The sequence below is a fragment of the Carcharhinus amblyrhynchos genome, chromosome 7 (genome assembly GCF_965287045.1).
Source record: "Carcharhinus amblyrhynchos chromosome 7, sCarAmb.v2.hapA, whole genome shotgun sequence".
Classification (NCBI taxonomy): Eukaryota; Metazoa; Chordata; class Chondrichthyes; order Carcharhiniformes; family Carcharhinidae; genus Carcharhinus; species Carcharhinus amblyrhynchos.
In genome coordinates this window covers 9,581,693-9,597,086 of record NC_137330.1, presented here as the reverse complement: position 1 = coordinate 9,597,086, position 15,394 = coordinate 9,581,693, and the positions used below count along the sequence as shown (strand labels likewise).

The following is a 15,394-nucleotide window of genomic DNA, read 5'->3' as shown; positions in this document are numbered from 1 at the left end:
GTCCAACAACCACAACAAGTCATTTTGGGTAAGTTAGGCAATGAGCAATGGCCAGGGGTGGGTGTGGCGGTTGGTGTATTTCTTAAGAAGTGTGACCACCATGTGAGAGAAGGGCCACACATTATTTATTTATTAGTATCACAAGTAAGCTTACATTAACACTGCAGTGAAGTTACTGTGAAAATCCATTAGTTGCCACACACCAGCGCCAGGTGCAAGGCCAATGCACCCAACCAGTATGTCTTTCGGACTATGGGAGAAAACCAGAGTGTCCGGAGAAAACCCACACAGACACGGGGAGAACATGCAGATTCCACACAGTCACCCAAGTCATGAATTGAATCTGGGTCCCTGGTGCTGTGAGGCAGCAGTGCTAACCATTGTGCCACCGTACTGCCCCATGGAAGAGCACTGAGAGCAGCACGATAATGTTTGACAATCCAGGTAGAGCAGTCATGTTGATTTATTCTGTTTTTTGGACTTAGGATGTGAAGACAGACTGGCAGAGATAAGACAAGAAAAAGGCAAAGTCGAAGGAGCTGTTAAGATCATAATGCTTATGATTATAGCATAATCTCCATTCATTCCTAGCCCTAGCTTATAGAAAGAGTTTTACTCTTTGGGATGTAGAAGGAAAGAGCTACAATCTACTTGGCTACATGTCTTGTGCTGAATTAAGTAATAACAGGACATTTGGAAAGTCAAATCACAAGGGGTGGCACGGTGACACTGTGGTTAGCACTGCTGCTTCACAGCGCCAGGGAGCTGGGTTTGATTCCTGGCTTGGGTTACTGCCTGTGTGGAGTCTGCACGTTCTCCCCTATCTGCGTGGGTTTCCTCCAGGTGCTCTGGTTTCCTTCCACTGTCCAAAGATGTGTGGGCTAGGTGGTTTGGCCGTACTAAATTGCCCCTTAGTGTCAGGGGGATTAGCAGGGTAAATGATGGGGATAGGGCCTGGATGGGATTGTGGCAGGTGCAGAATCAACGGGCCGAATGGCCTTCTTCTGCACTGTAGAATTTTATGATTCAATCTATCAGTCAGAATGGTTTTATGAAGAGTCAGTCATGGTTGACTAATTTGCTAGTGTTCTTCGAAGATGTAACAAGCCATGTGGATAATGGGGGTCCTGTAGACGTAGTGGATCTGGATTTCAGAAACGTGTTTGATAAGGTGCCACACAGTGAGTTAATACACAAAGTAAGATCACATGGGGTTAAGAGTAATTTATTAGCTTGAATAGAAGACTGGCTTACTGACAGAAGACAGAGAGTTGGGATAAATGGGTCTTTTACCGGTTGGCAACATGTAACTAGTGGGATGCAACAGGGCTTCGTCCTCGAGTCCCAACTATTTACAATGTATATTAATGACTTAGATACAGGAATAGTAGGTACCATAGCTAGATTTGCAGATGATACTAAAATAGGTGGGATAATAAGTTGCAATGAGGAAATAAGGAATTTACAAATGGATGTAGATAGGTTAGGAGAGTGGGTCAAAATGTGGCAGATGGAGTTTAATGTAGATAAGTGCGAGGTTATCCATTTTGATTGGAAAAATAGAAAGGCAACTCATAATCTAAACGGAGAGAGACTTTGGGGGTGCTTCAGCACAGAGGAGACCCTGGGTGCCCTTGTGCATAAGTCGCAGAAAACTGGTATGCAGGTGCAACAGGTAATAAGGAAAGCAAATGAAATGTTGGCATTTAAAGCTAAAGGAATAGAATATTAAAGTAAGGAAGTGTTGCTGCAAGTGTAGAAGGCATTGGTGATGGTAGAGGTTGTGGGTTTGGAAGGTGCTGCCTAAGGACCCTTGGTGAATTTGTATAGTGCATCTTGTAGATGGTCCACACAGCTGGCATTATGCATCTCTGGTGGAAGGAGTGAATATTTATGGAGAGGGTGTTAATCAAATGAGCTGATTTGTCCTGAATGGTGTTAAGTTTCTTGAGTGTTGTTGGAGATGCACTCATCCAGGTAAGTGGAGAATGTTGTACCATATTCCTGACTTGGGTCTTGTGGATGGTGGACGGGATGGGAGGAATCAGGAAGGGAGTTACTTGCCAAAGGATTCCTAGCCTTTTACCTACTCTGGTAGCCACAGTATTTATATGGCTGGTCCAGTTCAGTTTCTGGTCAATGGTAATTCCAGGATGTTGATTCAGTGAGGAAAATGCCATTGAATGTCAAGGGGAGATGTTTAGATTCTCTCTTGTTGTCATTGTGTGGCACCTGTGTGGTGCAAATTTTATTTGGTATTTGTCAGTCCAAGCCTGGATATTGCCCAGGTCTTGCTGCATTTGGACACAGACTGCTTCAAAATCTGAGGAGTTGTGAATAGTGCTGAACATTGTGCTATCATCAGCGAACATCTCCACTTCTGACCTTATGATGAAAGGAAGATCATTGATGAAATAGCTGAAGGTGGTTGGACCTAGGACGCTCTCTTGAGGAATAAATAAACTTTTAAATTTGCAGTGATGTTCTGGGACTGAGATCACTGACATCAAACAACCACAACCATCCTTCTTTGTGCTAAGTATGACTCCAGCCTGCAGTAAGTTTTCCCCTGAGTCCCATTGACTCCAGTTTTGCAAGGGCTCGTTGAAGCCACACTTGGTCAAACACTGCCCTGATGTCAAGGACAGTCAGTCTCACCTTACCAGCACCCATGGAGAAGCACTAAGAGCAGCATAATGTGTATGTAAACTCTCTGATTTTTGCTGAGTTGGTACAGTTTAAAGATGATAGTGGCCAGTAGCGGTGTTTGGCTGCTGGACTGGACATGATGGTCTGCATTATCAGATAATGTGGACTTATTAGCACCTCTTTGAAAATAAGTCCAAGGGTGTAATGGTCTTCCATATAAGTTCCATATTTAGACATAACCCTCAGGCTGAAATGTTTGCCCACCCCTGAGATAAAGTGTTCCGAACCTTCCAATATTTCTCTAAGTCCCAACACTGGGGCCAAGCGACACAATCTGGTGAGGGCCCCAACTGTATCTCTGGGTTTGTGGTCAGTCAGACCTGGGGTGGCAACATGAATGTTGCAATTAGGCTCAGTACCCCTGAGCAAGGAAAGGGGTAAGCAGCATGTGTTGTGGTTCCTGGCCACCCTTCAGCTGCCCCTGCTGGAAGTAGCACCCAGTAAAGACAGTAGTGGGCTCACCTTTGGGTCAGATATTAGCCCACTAGTCCTCAAAGGCAAGATTGATACCTGAGGAATGTTCATTGAGGTAGGATGCCTTAATTATGTCCACAGCCTTAACCAGGGCAAGGATGAAAGAATGTGATCAAGAGAAGAAGGGATACACACAATTCAAGGAAGCAACATAGTGATTAGCATCTTATAATAAGTCCTCGCAGGCTGATGTCTCTTTACTGAAATTCCTTTATTTACAAGTTCCAACAACACTCTACAGAATGCTCTCTGTGTGCAGCCTACACCTGGAGTGTCAGAGGAACTGACACTCCTGATTAAGCACAGAGCATGGGGCTCCTGGATTCGACCATCAATTTTACCATTAATCAGGGACCTATTTTATGGTGCAAACAATTACACTAATTCAAATTAACTCAGGGACAAATTAAAAGAGGCAGCTCCCAAAAGGAGGGGAGATGACCAAAATAAAAGACAAAGCATAAAGGAAACTTAAAACATCAAATTAAAATGTGATTAAAAGGGATCAATAATGTGCCCAGTCCCTGAGGTGCCCAGCGGGCATGGAAGGCATTAATAGTGCCGTCAGACACAGCATACTCCCTCTTCAGGGACACCCGGCCGCAAATATACCCTCTGTAGAGGGGCAGATAGTCAGACTGGACGACCTCTCAGTTGTCCGCTGCTTGGACCTGTAGATGGCACACCTTGCCACGCCCAGAGGTTCATGAGAAGGTCCTCCTCCTTCCCCGCCCCCTTCGCATCAGATGTCCATAGATTGGGAATGTGCTGAAGGCTCTTAATCAGGACATCTTTTGTTGGTTCATGTTCAAACAGGCCAACATCAATTGCCAGATTAAAATTGTTATACATCTATTAGCACAATTAACAAGAAATACAAGCTTCTTTCAGAGAACTCACCTGATCAAAACCAGTTATAGAATATGCATGACCTTTGATTAGTCCTGTTGTGGTGCGAGCTTCTGTCTCTGTTGAACTCGTGATCTTTAAAAATGAAAAGATATGCACCATATGTTAACATAGTTAATGGGTTAAGATTACAGGACTCACCACATGTAGTGGGCCCTTTGAGGCTAACATAAGAACATAAGAAATAGGAGCAGGAGTAGGCCATCTGGCCCTTCGAGCCTGCCCCGCCATTCAATAAGATCATGGCTGATCTGTCGTGGCTCAGTTCCACTTTCCCGCCCTCTCCCCATAACCCTTAATCCCCTCTCTTATCAAAAACCCATCAACCCGCTTCTTAAAAATATTTAGCGAGGCAGCCTCCACCACTTCAACGGGCAGAGAATTCCAGAGATTCACCACCCTTTGAGTGAAGAAGTTCCTCCTCAACTCCGTTCTGAACCGCCCCCCCTTTATCTTGAGGCTGTGCCCCCTAGTCCTACTGTCTTTTTTGAGCGGGAAGAGTCTTTCCACCTCTATCCTATCCATCCCATTCATCATCTTATACGTCTCAATGAGATCTCCCCTCATTCTTCTAAACTCTAACGAGTACAAGCCTAGTTTATTCAGCCTCTCCTCATAGCTCAACCCCCTCAACTCCGGTATCAGCCTAGTAAACCTCCTCTGCACTCCCTCCAGGGCCAAAATATCCTTGCGCAGGTGCGGCGCCCAAAACTGCACACAGTACTCCAGCTGCGGCCTCACCAATGCCCTATACAGCTGCAGCAAGACCTCCCTACTTTTATATTCAATCCCCCTCGCTATGAAGGCCAGCATCCCATTCGCCTTCCTGACCACCTGCTGCACTTGCAGGCTGGGTTTTTGCGACTCATGCACAAGGACCCCGAGGTCCCTCTGCACCGTCGCCTGCTGCAGTTTTTCGCCACGTAAGTAATAGTCCTTCCTACCATTCTTCCTACCAAAGTGGACCACCTCACACTTGCCAACATTAAATTCCATTTGCCATTTCCTGGCCCATTCTCCCAGCCTATCTAGATCCTTCTGCAGACTCTCCACACCCTCCGCACAATTTGCCTTTCCCCCAATCTTGGTGTCATCAGCAAATTTCGACACCCTACACTCGGTTCCCTCCTCCAGATCATCTATATAAATGGTAAATAGCTGAGGCCCCAGCACCGACCCCTGGGGCACCCCACTAGTCACCAACCGCCAATCCGAATAGCACCCATTGACCCCCACTCTCTGCCTCCTATTTGACAACCAATCCTCTATCCACGCTAACACCCTACCCCCAACTCCATGTCCTCTGACCTTCTGCAGTAACCTCTTGTGAGGTACCTTATCAAACGCCTTCTGAAAATCCAGAAAGACCACATCCACCGGCTCTCCTCTATCCACCGCCCTAGACACATCCTCATAGAACTCCAGTAAATTTGTCAGACACGACTTCCCTTTAATGAAACCGTGTTGCGTCTGCCCTATCAAGCAATTCCCTTCAAGATGCCTCGCAATTTCCTCCTTAATGACGGATTCTAACATTTTACCTACCACAGACGTTAAACTAACCGGCCTGTAATTCCCCGCCTTTTGCCTGGCACCCTTCTTAAACAACGGCGTAACATTAGCCGTTTTCCAATCCTCCGGCACTTCCCCGGAATCCAGCGACGTCTGGAAAATAACCACCAAGGCATCCACTATCACCTCCGCCATTTCTTTCAGAACCCTCGGATGCATTCCATCCGGTCCTGGGGACTTGTCCACAATCAGCCCCTCCAGTCTGTCGCGCACCACCTCTCTAGTAACAGTAATGTCATTAAGACCCTCCAGTCCTACCACCTTTCCATCGCTAACACCCGGCAAATTATTCACGTCCTCCTCCGTGAAGACAGAAACAAAAAAGTTATTCAAGATGATGTAGGCAGATTTTTTTTACAATTTTTTTCTCTACAAAAAAAACTATTTTCCCTTCCCAGGAGTTGGTGAAATACAAGAAGATTCCACCATTGCAAATTCATCATTCTGTCGTCCAGGGTCAAGTTCAGATAAACACCTGACCCTGCTGGCAATAATCCATGCACCGAAACCTTGCAATCAGCAATAGTTCAGACAGATAGTCCATGCTATTTGCCCTGATTACAATATGGATTAAACATGGGTGGTTAAGCAGTAGGAAAGATGTTACAAAATCATTTTGAATGGAAATTCTCACATGTGGGGGGAATTTTCCATTCCTTGTTCTTGGCAGGAAGGAATTGTGGAGGAGGCGGACAATCTAGCTGGAGTCTCAAAACAGCGTTTGTGCTGGTGGGATTTCCCGTTGAGCTTGTCCAAAAAACCCCAGAATTATAATAGGGTTCCCACCAATGAAAAATTGGGACCCCATTAGCATACTTTTGAATATGCTTAGTGGGCAGCCCTGCTGTATCCTCCGCCCTAAGTTGGGAATTCCTCTGTCAGCATGACATCATTTTGGTGGGGTTTACAACAGGTCTTGACAAACGGTAACCTGCAAATGGAACCCACAAGGGTGCACAGGTAAGTACAGCCTCCTGGAGGATAGAGGGTCATGCTGAGGCTTTGCCCTGACACTGCTCCCTGAATTTTGAATACTCACATCAATGGAACATCCCAACATGGAGCCGCGTTTCAATGCCTTTTGAAGGAGAGTACACAGCTTTGGGGGAGGCTGTTTCAACTTAAATGTCTCTCCCATGCCACCGGTAAAATCTTCCATTGCTTCTAATGTGTTGCCTCCTTTCAGCGATTCATAACTACCATTTAACCTGTTAATACACAGTTAGGTTAACACCACCAAGATGTATGTTTTGCTCATTCTGTTTGTGAAAAAGTAATCCAGTCTCATTTTGTGTTCAGCTTTCACAATTCTTAAATATCCTGGATAACAGGGATAAAAATGTCAGGGCCTCAGACCTTTATCCAATCAGTTGGACATACTCTAGCAAGACTAAGGACCCCCTGCTTTGGCTGTGTGTGATTGTCCCTTTAAGGGCAACACAGCAGAGAAGAGCCTGGCCTGGGTGACAATTCAGAGCGGTGATTCACTCCAGGAGGAGTTCTCTTTGGCAGAAGCTTTCATTGTCCCTCTTGTGCAGAATATTTCTATAGCTTTTCACAACTTCAGAACGTCCCAAAGGACCTTAAAGCCAATGAAGTATTTTAGAAATGTAGCCACTGCTGTAACATACGAATCATGGCAGCCAATTTGCAAAACAGCAATGAGCAATTAATCTGTTTTTATGGAGTTGATGGATGGATCAGTATTGGCCAAGACACTGGGGAGAGTTTCCTTGTTCTCCTTTCAAATAGTACCATGGGATTTCTTAAGTCTGTCTAAGACGGAAGACACTTTAACATCTCCTCTGAAAGATGGCACCTCTGACACCTCAACACTCTCTCAGTACTGCTATGGGAATGTGAATCTGCAGGATGATTTTAGACTGTACCATTAAAGTATCCCCTCCTGACTCAAAGGGTGAGAGGTCGTATCCACTGAGAACAGCTGACACCAAGAACATTCTCTCTGAAAACATCCATTAATAAACTTGTACCATTAGTCAAGAAGAATTAGATATAGCTCTTGAGGCTAAAGGGATCAAGGGATATGGGGGGGATGAGCAAACAGGATGTTGAATTCAATGATCAGCCATGATCAAAATGAATGGCAGAGCAGGCTTGAAGGGTCGAATGGCCTAAACCTGCTTCTGGTTTCTATGTTACAATAAAAAAGCTCAGAGCAAGAACACAATGGGACAAGGAGGAAAACTGGTGGATCCAATAAATCTGAAAAATGCAGACAGCACTAACTGCTACACCCTAGTTCAAGTCTATGACTTGACTATTAGGGTGAATCTTGCATTTAGAGGTTTATTTTACTGGACTAGTAAACAGGGCAATCTATGAGAACTCCATTACAGCACTTTGCAAAATTTGAACTCAGTTTAAACAAATTCAGGCTCAAAAAGCTGGTTTCAGTGAAAGTGATCATGGAGTTGTCAAATGGTGATGAAAATCCTAGCTGCTCCTCTGATATCCTTTCTGGATTGAAATCTGCCCATAAGTGACTCCAGTCCCACACTAGTGTGTTTAATGTTGCCAAGTTTCCGAGATTGCCCTTGAATCTCCAGAATATTGTTGCCAGCAATGCAGGGGGAGGCTCGTCAGGGCATTAAGAATAAATGAAGTTTGTTCATTGTCCTTGAACATTTTAGTTTATTAGTTACAAGAATGTTGGGTATGGGAGGTATAAAAAGCTACCTGACCAGCTGGATTGTCAGGAATCCTCCGGAAGTGCCGCCAACCTGTTGGTAGGTATGGCATTGTTGATTTCTATCTGCCAACAAAGGGGCTCACCACCAGCTCTTAGGGAAACAAGGAATGGGAGTCAAATTCTGGCCATGCCGACAATGCCCTGTTCCAAAAACAATATCAGATGGCATCTAAGAAAGCTTTGAAACCTCAGAAGCCAAAGTGGGGGAGGGGGGGGGGTGCAATAAGAGAAAAGAAAATGTCATAGTCTCCATTGTTTGAGCTTCTTGGTTGCAGTTCAGTAAAGGAGACGTGAGTTCTGCTTCTTCATAAAGTACCTTTATTTCTTTGATCCAACTCCACATACAATTCCCTACCAACATCCAGTGCCACCTGTAGCCCTTTTATACTTCTATTGACTTCTATTGGACAATTAACATCAAATTAGGACTTAATTGGAAGGTCTGGGAATCAATTCCTAACATCCGTGAAGAGATTGCAGGCAACGATAGTGTCTGTACTCACTTAGCATAGGCCTTTTCCAGCAGAGCACTCCAGAACTCATCATTACTGGCAGAGTGCAAAAATACCAGACGGTTTCTAAAGGTTGGCAAACGGTCATCAATTATGACATCCACCCAGTCGTTATACTGCCAAAACTAGGGGAGATTAGAAAAATGTTACTGATTTTACAAGGCAACATAATAAACATAAAAATAAAATTCCTTAAACACTTCAAGTTATTGGCATTAAAACAGGGATTTCAGTTATGTGAAAATGACTCTTTATTCTTTAATAAGATGTAGGAGTCACTGGTTAGGCCAGCATTTATTGCCCAAGCCTAAATAATCTCGAGAAGGTGGCGGTGAGCTGCCTTCTTGTACATATGGTGTAGGTACACACACAGTGCTGTTAGTCCAAATCAGGATGGTAAGTGATTTTGAGAGGAACTTACAGATGGCGGTGTGCCCGTGTATCTACTGCCCTTGTTCTTCTAGGTGCTAGAGGTTGCGGTTTTGGAAGGTAATGTCTAAGGAGCCTTGGTGAGTCCCGACAGTGCATCTTTAGATAGAGTACACGGCTGCTATTGTATGTTGGTGGTGGAGGGAGTGAATGCTTAATTTGGTAGGTAGGGTGGTGATCAAGTGGGCAGTTTTGTCCTGGATGGTATTAAGTTTCTTGAATGTTATTGGAGCTGCACTTATTCAGGCAAGTGGAGAGTATTCCGTCATACTCCTGACTTCAGCCCCTTGTAGATGGTGAACAAGCTTTGGAAATTATACTCTCAACATAATTCCCAATCATTGACTTGCTGTTTTAGGCACAGTATTTATATGGCTAGTCCAGTTCAGCTTCTGGTCAATGGTACCCGCAGGAGGTTGAAAGTGAGAGAATTCAGTGATGGTGATGCCACTGAATGTCAAGGAGAGATGGTTAGGTTCTTTCATATTGAACATCGGTCATTATCTGGTACTCATGTGGTGCGAATGTTATCTGCCAGTTATCAGCAAAAGCCCAGTGTTGTCCTGGTCTTGCTGCTTCCAGATATGAACTGCTTCGTATTTGAGGAAGTAGGAGAATCTGGGCTTAATAAAGATGTTGAAAATTAATGGGTGTTTTGATAGCTGTTTTATATTCATCCATGAGATGTGGACATTAGTGCCTAGAGTTCATAAGGAGAAATTATTTCCAATTGCAGAGGGGTCAGAAAACAGAAGACATTTAGATAATGGATGCAAAGAATTGTTTTGCTTATACCCCTCCCCATCCCTCACTCAGAGACTGCAGAAGGTCAAGAAAGCAGCTCACTATCACCTTCTCAAGGGCAACAAGAGATGGGCAGTAAATGCTGGCCTAAACTGGACATCTACAGCCCATAAAAATGAATTTAAAAAATGCCTCCCTCTACTTTTTCACCTCTTCCTCCCTATTTTCATCCCTCATTTTTCCGTTGTGTGTGTGATGACCTGCTCTCCTCAATCTCATTGATTCTGTTCCATTTGTGTTCTTGAAGTTTGGTCAGTATTAATCTAAGGTATCACTGTCACTTGGCAAGCTCCCTTGTTAAAATTGCAGCTAAACTGTCTGGTGTTTATCTCATTGCGAGTGGCAAGGTTTATGTGTAAATTAGCTGTTTCATTGCCAACATTCCTACAATGACTGCATTCCCAAACAACTAACTGGCCACTGCTTTGACACTACCTTGAAATCTATTAATAATTGCAAGATCTTCTTTATCCTTTCACTTTTCCTTTCATTTTCATCTCTATGATTTCCTTCATTCTCTTCCCTGTCCTCTCTTCTTCAGCTCTTGTTGTCCTCCTTCCTGGACCTTATTGCTTCTTTCATTTCTCCTTCCTGCCTGTCTCTCCTCTCTAATTTTCTCTTCCTCCTGCCCCTCTCATTCAGAGACTTCCTACAGTCTGCACTTCATCGAGCCATCAGTCTGCACTTGTCCACAATCAGGGACTGATTGTGGACAAGTCCCCAGGACCGGATGGAATGCATCCAAGGGTTCTGAAAGAAATGGTAGAGGTGATAGTGGATGCCTTGGGGATTATTTTCCAAACGTCGCTGGATTCCAGGGAAGTGCCGGAAGATTGGAAAACGGCTAATGTTACGCCGTTGTTTAAGAAGGGTGGCAGACAAAAGGCAGGGAATTATAGGCTGGTTAGTTTAACGTCTGTTGTAGGTAAAATGTTAGAATCCGTGATCAAGGAGAAAATAGCGAGGCATCTTGAGGAGAATTGTTTGATAGAGCAGACGCAGCACGGTTTCATTAAGGGGAAGTCATGTCTGACGAATTTATTGGAGTTCTATGAGGATGTGTCTAGGGCGGTGGATAGAGGAGAGTCGGTGGATGTGGTGTTTCTTGATTTTCAGAAGGCGTTTGACAAGGTGCCTCACAAGACGTTATTACAGAAGGTCAGGGGGCATGGAGTTGGGGGTAGGGTGTTAGCGTGGATAGAAGATTGGCTGTCAAATAGGAGGCAGAGAGTGGGGGTCAATAGGTGCTATTCGGATTGGCGGCTGGTGACTAGTGGAGTGCCCCAAGGGTCGGTGCTGGGGCCTCAGCTATTTACCATTTATATAGATGATCTGGAGGAGGGAACCGAGTGTATGGTGTCGAAATTTGCTGATGACACCAAGATTGGTGGAACGGCAAATTATGTGGAGAGTCTGCAGAAGGATCTAGATAGGCTGGGCAAATGGGCCAGGAAATGGCAAATGGAATTTAATGTTGGCAAATGTGAGGTTGTCCACTTTGGTAGGAATAATGGTAGGAAGGACTATTACTTACATGGCGAAAAACTGCAGCATGCGACGGTGCAGAGGGACCTCGGGGTCCTTGTGCGTGAGTCGCAAAAACCCAGCCTGCAGGTGCAGCAGGTGGTCAGGAAGGCAAATGGGATGCTGGCCTTCATAGCGAGGGGGATTGAATATAAAAGTAGGGAGGTCTTGCTGCAGCTGTATAGGCACTGGTGAGGCCGCAGCTGGAGTACTGTGTGCAGTTTTGGTCGCTGTACTTATGCAAGGATATTTTGGCCTTGGAGGGAGTGCAGAGGAGGTTTACTAGGCTGACACCGGAGTTGAGAGGGTTGAACTATGAGGAGAGGCTGAATAAACTAGGCTTGTACTTGTTAGAGTTTAGAAGAATGGGGGGAGATCTCATTGAGACATATAAGATGATGAATGGGATGGATAGGATAGAGGTGGAGAGGCTCTTCCCGCTCAGAAAGGACAGTAGAACTAGAGGGCACAGCCTCAAGATAAAGGGGGGGAGGTTTAGAACAGAGTTGAGGAGGAACTTCTTCACTCAAAGGGTGGTGAATCTCTGGAATTCTCTGCCCATTGAAGTGGTGGAGGCTGCCTTGCTAAATATTTTTAAGACGCTGGTTGATAGGTTTTTGATAGGCAAGGGGATTAAGGGTTATGGGGAGAGGGCGGGAATGTGGAACTGAGACACGACAGATCAGCCATGATCTTGTTGAATGGCGGGGCGGGCTCGGGGGGCTGGATGGCCTACTCCTGCTCCTATTCCTTATGTTCTTACTTACATGAACATCTTACTCAGGCACACCACCCCGTCCCATCCCTGCAACCTCATTCATTTACCAAGGCCAACCCACCTAACCTACGCATCCTTTGAACAGTAAGGGGCAATTTAACATGGCCAATCCACCTAACCTGCACAATTTGGATTGTGGGAGGAAACTGGAGCATCCAGAGGAAATCCACGCAAATACGGGGAGAACGTGCAAACTCCACACAGTGACCCGAGCCGGAATTGAACACGGGCCCTTGGCACAGTGCTAACCGCTGTGCCACCCGTCTCTTCCACTTCCTCCTTCCTGACAGCAAGGTTCATCTCATGCTTAAATCCTACTTGGCACAATTTGCAAAGGGGATTAATTATTAACATTGGCCACAGCTCTTTCTTCAGAACCTCAAATTCCATACCCGAAAGTGAAATATTCCAGCATAATCACGGCCAAAGGTCTGGTCCAGCGGAACGACCTGGCCCATTATCTTCTGATTAAGAGTCAGTGAAGCAACAGCAGCAAGAAACCAGCAGTCCCCTAGTGAGAGAAGACAGAGCAGGAGTTAAAAAGTTGGACTGCAGGTCAGAATCAGAAATACTTTTGACCACAAAGGCACATGACAGTTTTGACTATAGATATGTGAAGCATTAGCTTCAATTGTAATAAAGGCCACACTGCCTGTCAGCAGGTCATGGGTTTGAGTCCCCCTTCAGGAGCCTGAGCCCATAATCCAACATCAGTGCAACATTGAAGGAGTGCTGCACTGTTCGAGGTGCGATCATTTTGTATGAGATACTAAATTAGGTGGGGGTAACTAATCCCACGTTCAAAGTGATTACACCTGGTGTTCTCGGCAATATTTAACCACTGTACCACCATGCCGCCCTGGAGGAGAATTTAGCATGGCCAATGCACCTAGCCAGCATGTCTTTCAGACTGTGGGAGGAAACCAGAGGAAACACTCCAGACACAGGAAGAATATGCAAACTCCATACAGGTAGTGACCCAAGCCAGGAATCAAACCCGGGTCCCAAGCGCCGTGAGGCAGCAGTGCTAACCACTGTGCCAGCTGCAGAAGGGAGAGTGACTAGGGAAAGAAATATTTATTCATGATGCTTCAGCCACCATCAAATGATATTTTCCTGTTTGACAATTCTGTATGAAAGAAGATTATCACCCATTTGTTTCACTGGCTGTGGGTTCTCTGTTGTGATCTGTCATTTTCTAAGGCATTCAGGGAGACAGACACCCGCCTCTTCAGTGTTGACCTGCTGTTTGTGCCACGTCACCACTGGATGCCACTGATGCACCTTGTCTCCAGTGTTGCTGTAGTTAGCAATGCAGGAATGTTGGCACATGTGACAGAATTCCCAAATTATTGAGCACCTTGGCAGCTTTGACAGATGCAGCAGTCCAGGGACTGAAATATAGAGCATCATGTGGGACTTTCTTGGGTATCATGACAATTAAATGTCACCCTACTAACCTCAAGTACACCATGCTAAGGCAGCACAGCGGCACAGCACTGCTGTCCCACAGCGCTAGGGACCCAGGTTCAATTCTGGGCTCAGGTCACTGTATGGAGTTTGCACATTCTCCCTATGTCTGCGTGGGTTTCTTCCAGGTGCTCCGGTTTCCTCCCACTCCGAAAGATGTGCGGGTTAGGTGGATTGGCCTTGCTAAATTGACCCTAGTTCAGGGGGATCAGCAGGATAAATGTGTGGGGTTATGGGAATAGGGTCTGAGTGGGATGTGGTCAGTAAAGACTCAGTGGGCTGAACGACCTCCTTCTGTACTGTAGGGATTCTATGATTCATGCCCCAAATGCTCAGATCACAACCTGTGAAGGGTTGGAGCCATTTCTCTGGATATGATAACTGCACCCTCCATCACAAATTCATTTTTTTAATAAGGTCCTCTTTGTGGAAGTCACTCATTAAAATCCCGTACCCAAGTCTCCTTGGCATATATCTGTCCTTGACGCTCCATCGATAATAAACTTTGGATCTTTTGAAATCTCCTGCAAACAAAGCAAAACAGTAAATGAGTTTTTTTTTCAAAAGAGCTATCTAATTAGTCCCCACCCAGTCCTGTTCTTTCTCACAACCCTGAAATATTTTGTGATAGTTGCTATTCAATCTGCTTCCACCATCCTTTCAGTCCATGCATTCCAGATCATAAAAATGCTCTGTTTTGAATATTTATTAGAGTCACAGTAGGCTTACATTAACACTGCAATGAAGTTACTGTGGAAGTCCCCTAGTCGCCACACTCTGGCGCCTGTTCAGGTACACTGAGGGAGAATTTAGCACATCCAATGCACTGTGAGCCTGCACTGCTAACCACTGTGCCACCATGCCACCCACTGCACAAGCAAAATAAAGTTCTTTGCATCATCTTTCTGGTTATATACAATTATATTGAATTTACAGCACAGAAACAGGCCATTCATCCACTAGGGTCATGCTGGTGTTTAGGAGTTAAACATTTATCGAGCATCCCCTAAATGCATCTTCACTATTCACCTCAATTACACCTTGGGCTGGGTGATATTCACCTCAATCACATGGTGGGCTTATCTTATATTTATGATCCCTTTTGATTTCCAACGGAAACATTTTCTGTACATCCAATCTATTGAACTCCCTTTTGCAATGAGATGTGCTATTGAGATGTTTCATGTTTAAGGGGAACTGTTTTAAGATTCAGTATTTTTTTACAGGCAGTCAGTGTGGCTGGAAAAATGTGCAGCTCAGATGCTGGAGTGCAGGATAATTACTCATTTTAGCCATGTAGTGTTTATTTAGGATCGAGCTTATACATTTTTGTTTATAGATTGACAGGTCCCCTGGGGTATTTTCATTAAAAGAATGGAAGGTGAGTTTTGGAATACAGAGTCAGATGATCATGAGATTGAAACAAAGAGCTAGTTTTCTAGCAGAAAGAAAACCAACTTCTGTTTAGTTGCCGACTGGAGCTGTTTAAAGACAGAAGTC

At 44.9% G+C, this 15,394-nt stretch overlaps 1 protein-coding gene across 1 annotated transcript in view; it reads right to left on the bottom strand.

Moving 5' to 3' along the window:
* Window positions 1-15,394, bottom strand: part of capn9 (calpain 9) — a 66,365-nt gene that overhangs the window by 29,937 nt on the left and 21,034 nt on the right. The window contains exons 2-6 of the mRNA XM_080191925.1: window positions 14,349-14,418; window positions 12,817-12,935; window positions 8,881-9,014; window positions 6,704-6,872; window positions 4,084-4,167 (exon numbers count right to left, since the gene is read on the bottom strand). Of these exons, the coding sequence (XP_080048051.1) occupies window positions 4,084-4,167; window positions 6,704-6,872; window positions 8,881-9,014; window positions 12,817-12,935; window positions 14,349-14,418 (576 nt within the window). The remainder of the gene's footprint in view (window positions 1-4,083; window positions 4,168-6,703; window positions 6,873-8,880; window positions 9,015-12,816; window positions 12,936-14,348; window positions 14,419-15,394) is intronic.